Here is a 10,326-nt window from a genome sequence, read left to right on the forward strand (position 1 = left end):
CCATTTGAAGACCTCTCAATGACAACGATAGATGGCAACTACGGAGTATTATAAAAAATCACACATACTTAAAGAAAACTCATTGCAAACAACTGACCTATATTTACAATACTGCTATTACCTTGCTTGAATGATCTTGTGCGCCTATGTCAGACATTTACAAAAGGTTTTTTCGCCCCATTCTGATCATAAAATAGATACTGATCTCCAGATTTCTAATACTTTTTCACAACAATACCTCTCCTACGCAGGCACTTAAGTGTGACAAAAATAAGGGCCTTTTTTTTTTTTCTTTTTACCCCAGAAAATCCATTTTTAATTAACAGGAGGATTAGATGAATGGGGGTTGATGGTTTACCATTTCAGCATAGTACTTCCTAAAACCAGAGATAAACCACGAACTTAAGTCCTCCGCCCCCATCCCGGAATTAAACAGGTAAATACACTACAATACATCTGCTACAAACTTACTGTGACAAGTAAACAAATCAATCGCCTATGGACTCAAATGACTGCAAACTAGAGAGAAGTAATGCGGTTTCTGAAAGACATTTATGACAGCCAAACAAGTTTCAGATATCAAATAATATTTTAATTTCTGAATACTTTCAATTTTCCTTGGAATATAACACACAAAGACTCGACCAAACAGTTCAGTTATTATAACTTTTACAGTATACAGAAATGTTGCACTTAAAAAAAGAAAAAAAAACCTTCAGTTTTTTTTTTTAAACACAAAACTGTAAACTCTAAGATACTGAATCAATCACGTTATCTATAAGTGCCAACAGTGTTATTTTGTCATGCTGATTTCAATGGTATTTTTTAAAAAGGGAAAATATCAACAATTATTATAATACAAAGGGCTTGCAAATATACAAACAGATAGAGGAGTTTAATAACAATTCATGATGAACTATGTGGAACCCAATTCAAATTACAAAAGTTCACTTTGCCTGGTTTTGTTTTTTTTTTTTTTTCTTTTTTTTTTTTCTTTTTTAAATCAAAAACCGTAATGTGTCTTGGACACAAATTCCTTCTACCTATAATAAATCCCCACAGTTCATTTTCTGACCGAAATATCAAAAAACCTAGAATGGGGGGTAGTTATATGACACATGTGGTTCATTCGGGTCTATATAATTATAGCTCTCTCAGCTTCAAGCTAGATTTTGGGTCACCACCTTAAGTGCGCTTCCATCATTGTGTTGTTGAGGGGTTTTTTTCTCTTTTCCTTTCTTCCTATGATACTTTCATGGACTCAGTTTTAATTCTTTCAGAACATATATTTTAAGGATACACAGTTTATTTATTTATTTTTTTTTTAAAGAAGCCAAGGTTATATCAAAAATTATTATAGAACCACAGAATAAACTGGTTTGAAACCAGAAAAATACAAAAAAGAACAGCTATAGGTACATAGACACATAGGACAATTAATAATTTGGAAAAAAAAGACTTACTTTCTTCCGTTCTGCTAATTTTTTTTCTCCAAATTTCCTTTAAATGCACTTTAAGCGAGATTTTTTTTTAAAAAGTTTACCCCAGAAAAAGAAAAAAAAAAAAAAAAGGAAGAAAAAAGAAAAAAAGAAAAAGCCCAACATCACTTCCTCGCTTCTTCTTTCTCCTTTTTCTTTCTTTCTTTTTTCTTTCTCTCTTTAGTTTTGAATTTTTTACAAAAAATGAGAAGTAGCAAGTTTTTTTTCGGAACGACACGGGAGTTTTTAATGCATTCTGTAAAAGTTCATTTGACAGTCTCTCCGTTTGTTTTGTTTTGTTTTTTTAATTCACAGTCCATTAATTTTTTTTCCTGTCTTCTCTTAGCAAACTTGTAACATCCTTTTACATCCTTTCTTAGCAGAAGGAAATTTAAGTAACAACCAGAACCCAAATGTCATTTGCTTTCCTTTCACTCTCTTTCATCGCCCTTCTCAATTTTTTCTTTTTAAATTTTTTTTTTTAAGATTTTTTTTTTCTTTTCTTTTTTTCTCTCGAATATTTTATTGAATGGACATATAAGGCCAGTTAAAACTGCTGCCAGACAGTAACATATCCCTGATTAGGGTTTCTATGGGGGTTTTACCTACCAAACGGACGAAAAACAATTGCTCTATGACAGAAGAGGAGACAGTGCGAAGGGAGGGGAGACGTAGTAATAGCTTCCCGAATCGTGTTGGCTGGTTGGGATACTGGCTCCTAACATACTCTTCCAAAGCACACTGTGACTTCTCCTGTAAACTTTCAACATGGGCTACATCAGAGAGACCACAGGCATCTAGAAGAAAGTGTATTAAAAAAAAAGAAAAAAAAAGAAAAAAAAAGAAAGAAAAAAAAAGAAAACAATCATCAGATTAAAAAGTGGTTTATTTTAGAATTTTTTAAATTTGATCTTTTTTTTTAATGGCTAGAATTAAGCGTAGATCTTGCGCCATCACCTCGCCCCCCAGCTTCAGTAGGTTTTACCAAAAGGGACAATCTCTTTCTGTGCATGCGTGTGGGGTTGTATTTCTCTCTCTCTCTCTTCTGGAGGGTCTCCTTTAGGATTGAGCCCAGCTCCCAGAGTGGAGATTTCTCATGGCACGACAGACCTGAGGGGCTGACAAGGAGGTGTTGGCCAAGTGGAATTTTGTGCATCTATATTTTTAGGGGGAAAAGGCTGGGGGAAGGCGGTGAAAGCTTGAGTCGAAAGGGGGGAAAGGGAGCCACTATTTCTCCCCTCTCCTTGGAAAATAATTGGGGAGAGCCTACCCATGTGATGAGAAGGAGTAGTAAGAATAGTGATAGAAATCATAACCATCATCATCATCATCATCATCATCAAAAACTGGCCCAGCCAAAGATAATGGCGCCCCGGATCCAGCAACAGATTCTCCCCCAAAGAAGACAACGCGTTTTTTCTTCAGTCTTTGAAACTGATTTAAGTGGCCCTTTAAAACTGATCTTGTCAGTTTAGCCTATTCAGAGGCAGCCATGCAAACTGTGATCTCTCTGTTCATTTGAGCTGTTTCTTTTCCCCCCTCTTTTCTTTTCTCTTTCTTTCTTCCCCCCTCTCTACTCCCCCTTCTATTTTTTTCTTTTTCCCTCTTCTTCTTCTTTTTAAACCTAAAGGCCCTTACAAGAAGAAAACTCCCTGATAGGGTCTGGACATTTTTTCCCCCTTTTTTTTCCCTGATACGCTAAAATACAATAAGTTCCCTTTAAATCAGAGACGTCTGTGCTGAAAGAGCACAGGTTGTGACCTGACCTCCCTGTGGCTTTCCTAGGCGCAGGGCTAACACATGCATATTCTGCGAGTCATTAGAACCCAGATTTCCCCCCCTCCCTCCTCTTAAAAGAGGCTGCAGCAAACATTATATGCATCTATCTGCGTCTGCTTTACATCAGAGTGTGTTATTGGGGTGCTGCAGGAGCTGCGGGCATCACCCTATATTTATTTTATTTCTTTCTTTTCCCTTGCATGCGGCCTATCTCCCCCAGAATCAAGATAACAAGAAACGTTTATCTAGTTGGGAGGCAATTTACACGCCAGGCCTCACATTTTGAAAATAGTAATAAATTAAACAGTTACGACAGGATCGGACGATTGTTTTCTCAGAAGGCTAAAAAAAAAAGGGGGGGGGAATAAAAGGGAAAAATAAAATAAGTGATGTGGGAGAAAAGGCAGGATTGGAAATAAACTCCTCTGTGTGAGTGTGAGCTGGCGAGGGGCTTGGGGAGGGATGTGAGCGTGTGTGGGATCCTCGCTGTGCGAGGGAGAGAGGAAAATGCATCCTAGAAAACGATAGGGAAAAAAAAATGAAGTGAGCACCCCTTATCCTCCCCCTTCCCACTCGGGATCCCTGTGTCCCTATGGCTCCATGCACCCTGCTCATTGATCACCTCAGGACTTTAGCACGAGTGATTTGGGGGGGGGGGGGGGGGGAGGAAAAAAAGAGGGGGAAAAAAAAAAGGAGAAGTTTTTTATGTGTAAAGCAATAATATATAAAAGGAAGTTTAGGTCACGACCCAGAACCTGGACAAAGTCCAGAAAATGACTTCGTTCCCCAGACCCCCTTTAACACAACAAGGAACGGATTGTGAGCCCTTCTTTTCCCACATAAACTACATTTTTTTCCTGTTTCCTGATATCAGGCTTTAAAAAACTCCGATGAGTAATTATTTTACAGGTCCTGCTTCCATTCATATGTTTATCGCGTGGCCACTTTCCCAAGCTTTCCAAGGAGTTACAGAAGAAATCTATGGATTTTTAAACTTAATCCCCAAAACTTCTAGGGCTCCAGCACATTGGCTTGCCGATGCAGCCTTAAAGTTAGCAATCTGAGATAACGTATTGCACAAATTAGCGAGCACAGGAGTGGTTTTTTTTTTTTTGTTGTTGCTTAAAAAAACCATAATAAGAATAAAAAAAAATTTAGCCTCCAGAGTTAATATCAGGATTATTACTCACCCAGGTTAAACTCTAGTGCAAGCTAATTAGATTTTCACAACGCACTCAATTATTGCTTTATAACTCATGCACTATTTCTAGGCAGCAAAAGTTGACACGTATTTCCCCCCCCCCCCCCCCCCCCTTCTCTTTGATTATCTAAGAAACACCTCGAGGTCTTTTCCTCGGAGAGGCATAGTTGTGCCACCCCGGAATTACACTGCGGAGCAGCAGCTCCACTCGCCTCTTACTTTTCCATACTATCCCTGTCTACTTATGGTAACGATCTTTTCGCACCCGCTACTCGCTTTGGAGCCTGCAGTTCCTGCTGGGTACAAATGCAAACTTTTCCCCTTAGCTTAAATGACACAGAACTGCTCACTGCCACGTTCTGTTTAAATCAGAGACAGCTCTTTGAAAAGTTGATTTATTTTATTTTATGGGATGGCAGGGAACATATTTTAAACTCAGCTTTGTGCATTTAACTTCTTTTTTTTTTTTTAATTCAATTTTTAATCCTGCAGGGCTTTTTTCCCCTTCCTGGCTGCCCATAAAATGCTCATCTTTCTTTTTTTTTTTTTTTTTTTTTTTTTTAAGTGTTTTCACTGATAGGACGACTTGTATTTAACAACATCAAACAGATTTTGCTGCTGTTCAGATGCGTGTCATTAAATGCAACAACCCAGAGCTATACTGTTAAATAAAATATTCTTTTCAATGGAAAAAGCGCAGTCTTTCATGGCGAATGGGTGCCTCGACCCGAGCCCCCTCTTCCCCAGCATTACTCAACTAGGGTTGGGGTGTCTTTAGGTTGTCTATTTTGTATGTCTGTGTGTGTTTTATTTCTTTATTTCTTAATTTATTTTTACTTTGCACTCCCGCACAGATGGGATGCTCAGATCCGAGGCCCTGAAGGGGAGACCACAGGGCACCGTATCCTAAAAGGAAAGAAGAGCGCGCCGCGCTTTGGGGAGCAGGAGCGGTGGTGGGGTGTCAGGCAATAACACTTTGGAAAAGCAAACAGTTCTCGGGGAGGGCCCGGGGGAGGAAAAAGGAAGAGCAAAGAAATGCTGCCTACCTGAGGTGAAGAGGACTATGGCCTTTAAACAGCTATATTCTGCGGAGTCGACATGCAATGCTTTTCAGTTTTTCTACTTGCTCTTGGAAGATTCGTATGTGGTCCATAAAGGCGGACCACTCGGTCAGCAGACATTGGCGAAGCGTGGAGGCCGGCAGCTGCCAGGAGCGGAGCTACGTGGAGGGGCATGGAGCACTGGGCAGCGTTGAGGACAAACAACTCGCTCCAGGTCAGCCTCAGGAGGGCCACCTGGTCTGTGATCTGGAGGTCTGGGAAGAAGGGGATATTCCTGGCCCACTCCACCGCGCTGAAGAGCATCCTAGCTGCCAGTTCACAAATGTTCTCGATGCCCATGATGTTGTTGGGTTGCATGCACTGACTGCCAAAGCGGGAGGTGGGTAGGGCTCTGCTCTCAGAAGAAGGGAGATATATCCGGATAGGTAGGAATGGCAGTTGAGAGGGTCCCCATTTGTCAAGGCGAACTGACCATGAGTTGGCTGTGTGGGTGGCATTCTGCCCCTCTGGACCGCTGCAGTAAATAAAGAAGAAACTACAGCTATTAATATCTGAATTGCGACCATCGGTTCCAATACAGCCTGCTTTGTGTGCTTGTGCGTGCTCGTGTGACACCGGACCGAGTCAGTTTAAGAGGGAAACATGCATTTTTTCGGCCAGAGTTCAGCCCGTACCCTCGCTTTAAGGCTCTGCAGCTCCCGGGTCAAGTCAAAGCAACAATAAGAGCAGAGCAATGCTGTCCGCTCAGCCGGACTGCCTGCAGAAGCCCGAGATATTCACTTCCAAAACACACACAAGCCGGTTCTTTCCCCCCCTTCCAATCCCTCCACCGCCTCCCCTCCTTCAAGAGATGCAGGGTACGTCTTTGTGTGCCCGGTTATTTTTCTTCATTACACCTCAACCAGCTTATTGATTTGGGGCTAGGGGAAAAGGATGGGAAAGGAGGAGGGGAGAGGGGAGAAGCACTTCAGTTCAAAATCCCCGGCGCTGGTCCCACACGCGTTTCTCGCCCACTGAATATATTGCTGCTGGTGTTATTATACACACCCCCCCTCATAAAAAAATATCAAAGGAGCCGACATCACCCTCAACATCCCGGCAGATCCCCTGGCGAGGCTGGGGGCATGATCCAAAGGCACCTTCCTCTGCTGCCCATGGAAAGTGGGCCTTTCATTTTGTTAATAAATTTACACGGTGACAGCGAGAGAAAAAGGAGAGAGGAAAAGGGCTCAGAGGCAGAGAGACGGCAAGAAGGGAGAACGCCTAAAAATGTGCTTGATTTGTATTTGTTATCGCCACTATTACAAGGTTAGTTACTCTTGCAGAAACACAAAGAGAGAAGCCCAGCAAGTCCCAAGCCCCCTAACCCTTAACCTACATAGCAGCGTCCAGACACACAGCACGCACTGGAAAACTGCAGGCTCACATTTCCCGTCTAATTTTATATCACAAAGACTCGACTTGCAGAGACCCGAGCACCCCACACTTACTTCTGGGCTGCTCTTTCCTTCCCCCCCGCCACCCTCCCCTCCTAACTCCCCTCCTGCCTCTCCCGGTGGAACGAGAAAATAAGAGGAAGAAAGGAAAAGTGGGATAATAACAACCAGGAAAGGCAGGCAAACGGCAATATACATATATATACATACACACACGCACGAAGATGTGCATGTATATGTATTTTTAAAGGAAAAATCCAGCTGGGAATCCACAGTGGAGTGCTGTAGAGCCTCGGTAGGGTGAGTCCCATTGTAATAGTAATTTGAACCGCCTGTGTAAAATTGCAATCTAAGACAGGGTGCTGGAGGATATATATATATTATATACATATATGTGTGCCTGTGTGTGCATCTCTTGTGTGTGTACACACGCACAGAGACACACATACACATGCCCGGAGCAGCTAACTCGGAGCATGCAGGAGGAAACATGAAGTAACCACACGTCAGAATCCTCATCTCGCTCCTAAGCAGCGTGAAACTAAAATCCACTTCCAATAAAGCTCCATCAGCAAAATCAAAACAAACACAAATCAATTACGAGTGCGGGAGAAAAGCATGCAAGAGCTCCTGCCCACCCTCCCAGCACCTCTTTCTTTCATTGCGAGAAAGTTTCTGTCTGTTTATTGAGGGTGAGGGGGAGGGTGGGAGAAGGAAAGGCTCTGGTTGGGTTTGGGGAGGGAGGTTAAAAATAATAATAAATATATATATTAAAAAAAAAAAAGAGAGAGAGAACAACAAAACCCAAAACGCAGCGAGTGAAAAAAAAATTGCAAAACAAATGAAATCCCAATACCTTCCCGTCTCATGCCAACTTTGAGGCATTTTTTGAGGCGGCAGTACTGACACTGATTGCGGTGGTGCTGGTCAATGGGACAGTTCCTGTTGGCACGACAAGTGTAGCTGAGATTCCTCCTTACACTCCGCTTGAAGAAACTCTTGCAACCCTCGCAGGTAAACTGGCCATAATTGTTTGCCACTAGACTTGTCCCCACAAACCACACACTCAATGTGCTGCTGCTGCTGCTGCTTGTCTCCTTGGCTCTGCTGGCTCGGCGGGTTGGGCTGGGCCGGCGTGCTGGGGGGGCCGCCGGGGCCCGGGGTCTGCGGGGTGTGCGGGGCCCCGGCCGGGGGTCCCTGCACAGGCGGCGCTTGCGAAGGCTGCGTTCCCTGAGCTCCGGCACATCGTCCTGGGGGTCTCGCCACGCACCGACTACCATTGCCATATCTATGGGACACCGTTGCCAAACTTCCTGTTCCCCCTTATTATTTTCAAAGTTTGTTTGCTTTGCTGTTCAGATCAGCTTTGCAGCAGTCTTTTTCTCTGCTTTTTTTTTTTCTCTCCTCCTCCCCTCTCTCTCTCTTCCCCCCTCTCTCTTCTATTGTTTTGCCCCCTTTTTCTCTCTTTTTTTTTTTTTTTTTTCCTGTTGTTTCCTTGGTTTTTTTTTTCCTCTCAGGAGGCTCAGGGCGGGGGGGATCTCCCGGTACCGGCGGAGGTGCAGAAGCACGGGGCGATGGAGGTGTGTGTGCGGGGGGGCGAGTTGCGAGTCGATTGTCTGGGCTCCAGGAGAGCGAAGTAAAAGAGGGTAGTGGGGGGTTTGGGACGGGGAGGGGGGAGGGGGGGAAGGAGAGAGGGGGAGAGAGAGAGAGAGGAGGAAAAAAAAAAAAAAAAGAAAATCTCTTCAAAGATCTCCCTCTCTCTCTCTTAGAGCTGATCTGCAGCAGAGTAGTTGAAGGAGGAGAGGCGGGTGTCTGGGGGCCAGGTCCAGGGAAGCTCGCAGTCAGCCATTCAGGAAAGCCATCAAAATAAGAATGAATAAAAGGTTAAAGATTACACACACAGCGGAAAAAACCACGCGCGGCTGCGGAGGAGACTTTTCTCGGCGCGGAGAGAGGCGGCCGGTCTCGCCGTAGTTTTTGGAAGTCCAGCTTGCAGCAGCAGCAACATCAACCGCGATCGCTTTGTTTTTGTGGGCTCTCTCTTTTCTTTTTTTTTTTTCTTTTTTTTTTTTCTCTCCTCTCCTCTTTCTCCTCCTCCTCCTCTTTCCTCCTCTCTCTCTCTCTGCTCTGTCTCTCCTCCCTCCTCCTTCGCTCGCTTTAATTCTTCCTCTCCGCCGCTCCGCCCGGGCGCTGCTCTCTTTCTCTCTGTCTCTCCCTCTTTTGGGCTCGGGGGTGGGGGGGCTGGCTGTTTGGGTTTGTTCTTCCTCCTCCTCCTCCTCCTCTCCTCGCTCTGTTTTGATTATTATTATTGTTATTATTATTAATTATGATCGTTTATTCGCTCCTCGGTTCGCCGCTCCCGCCGCGCCGTGTCCCCTCCGCCGCCGCCGCCGCCGCTCGGGTGCTGCTGCCGCTGCCGCTGCCGCCGCCGCCGCGCTGCCTTATGCTGCTTCTGCCGCCTCGCAAGTGGGCTCTCGCCTCCGCGCCGCCGGGTGCTCACGGCGCGGGCGGGGGGAGGGGGGGCCGCGGGGCGGGGGGGAGGGAAGGAGTCAACTCGCCAGCACAGCAGCGCCCAGCCAGCCAGGATGATAAAAGAGGGGAGCGGAGGAGGAGGAGGAGGAGGAGGAGGAGGAGGAGAGAGAGAGGAGGAGGAGGGAGAGAGGGAAGGATCATAAACCCAGCGCGCAGCATCGCTCCTCAGCCGGGGAGGGAGGGAGGGAGAAAAAACCACCGCGGGGAACGGGGCGGGGGGGAAATAGCGACAACCCTCTCCCCCCCCCCCCCAATTAAAAGAGCGAAGAGGGGGCTCACCCACCCCACCGGCCCCCCACTACACCCCCCCCCACCCCCCCCCCCACCGGCGCGGAATGGGAGGGGCGGGGCGGGGCGGGCGGCGCGTGGGCCGTAGCGGCGAGCCGGAGCCGTGAGGAGCGCGCGCGCCCGCGCGCTCCCCCTCCCTCTCCCTCCCTCCCTCCCTCCCTCCCTCCCCGCCGGCCGCTCGCCCCCGCTGGCGGGAGAGTGAACTTTGACACGGCTGCCCGCAACTTAGCGCGCGTTGCCATGGCGACCGCGCGCCTTATAAGGCGCAGCGCAAACCACCCCCCCCTCACACACACACACAGATCCCCCCCCCCCCCCTTCCCCTTCCTTCCACCTCCCTTACCCCGACCGGCGTTTGACTGGTCAAAAGCTCGCGCCCCGCCCCTCGGCCCTCATTGGGCCGCGACGCCTCCTGCGCGGCCTAAACCATGGCCGCCGCCGCCGCCGCCGCCGCGCGGTCCTAGAGGCAGGCGCCGCCCCGCTGCTGCCACCGCTACCACAACCGCCGCGGGGGACCGGGTGTCCCCCCGCGCACCCCGCTCCCCTCGCCA

General features: G+C 46.7%; 1 protein-coding gene across 1 annotated transcript; it reads right to left on the minus strand.

The window, feature by feature from the left end:
- Positions 1 to 570: 570 nt before the first annotated feature.
- NR2F2 (nuclear receptor subfamily 2 group F member 2) lies at positions 571 to 8,946 on the minus strand. Its single transcript, XM_065688085.1, is given in 8 exon segments — positions 571 to 2,275; positions 5,505 to 5,568; positions 5,570 to 5,617; positions 5,619 to 5,899; positions 5,902 to 6,033; positions 7,812 to 7,986; positions 7,988 to 8,185; positions 8,188 to 8,946. Coding segments are annotated over 8 exon segments (1,227 nt in total). The 5' UTR covers positions 8,242 to 8,946; the 3' UTR covers positions 571 to 2,000.
- Positions 8,947 to 10,326: the final 1,380 nt, after the last annotated feature.

Source organism: Lathamus discolor, chromosome 8 (genome assembly GCF_037157495.1).
Source record: "Lathamus discolor isolate bLatDis1 chromosome 8, bLatDis1.hap1, whole genome shotgun sequence".
Taxonomy (NCBI): Eukaryota; Metazoa; Chordata; class Aves; order Psittaciformes; family Psittacidae; genus Lathamus; species Lathamus discolor.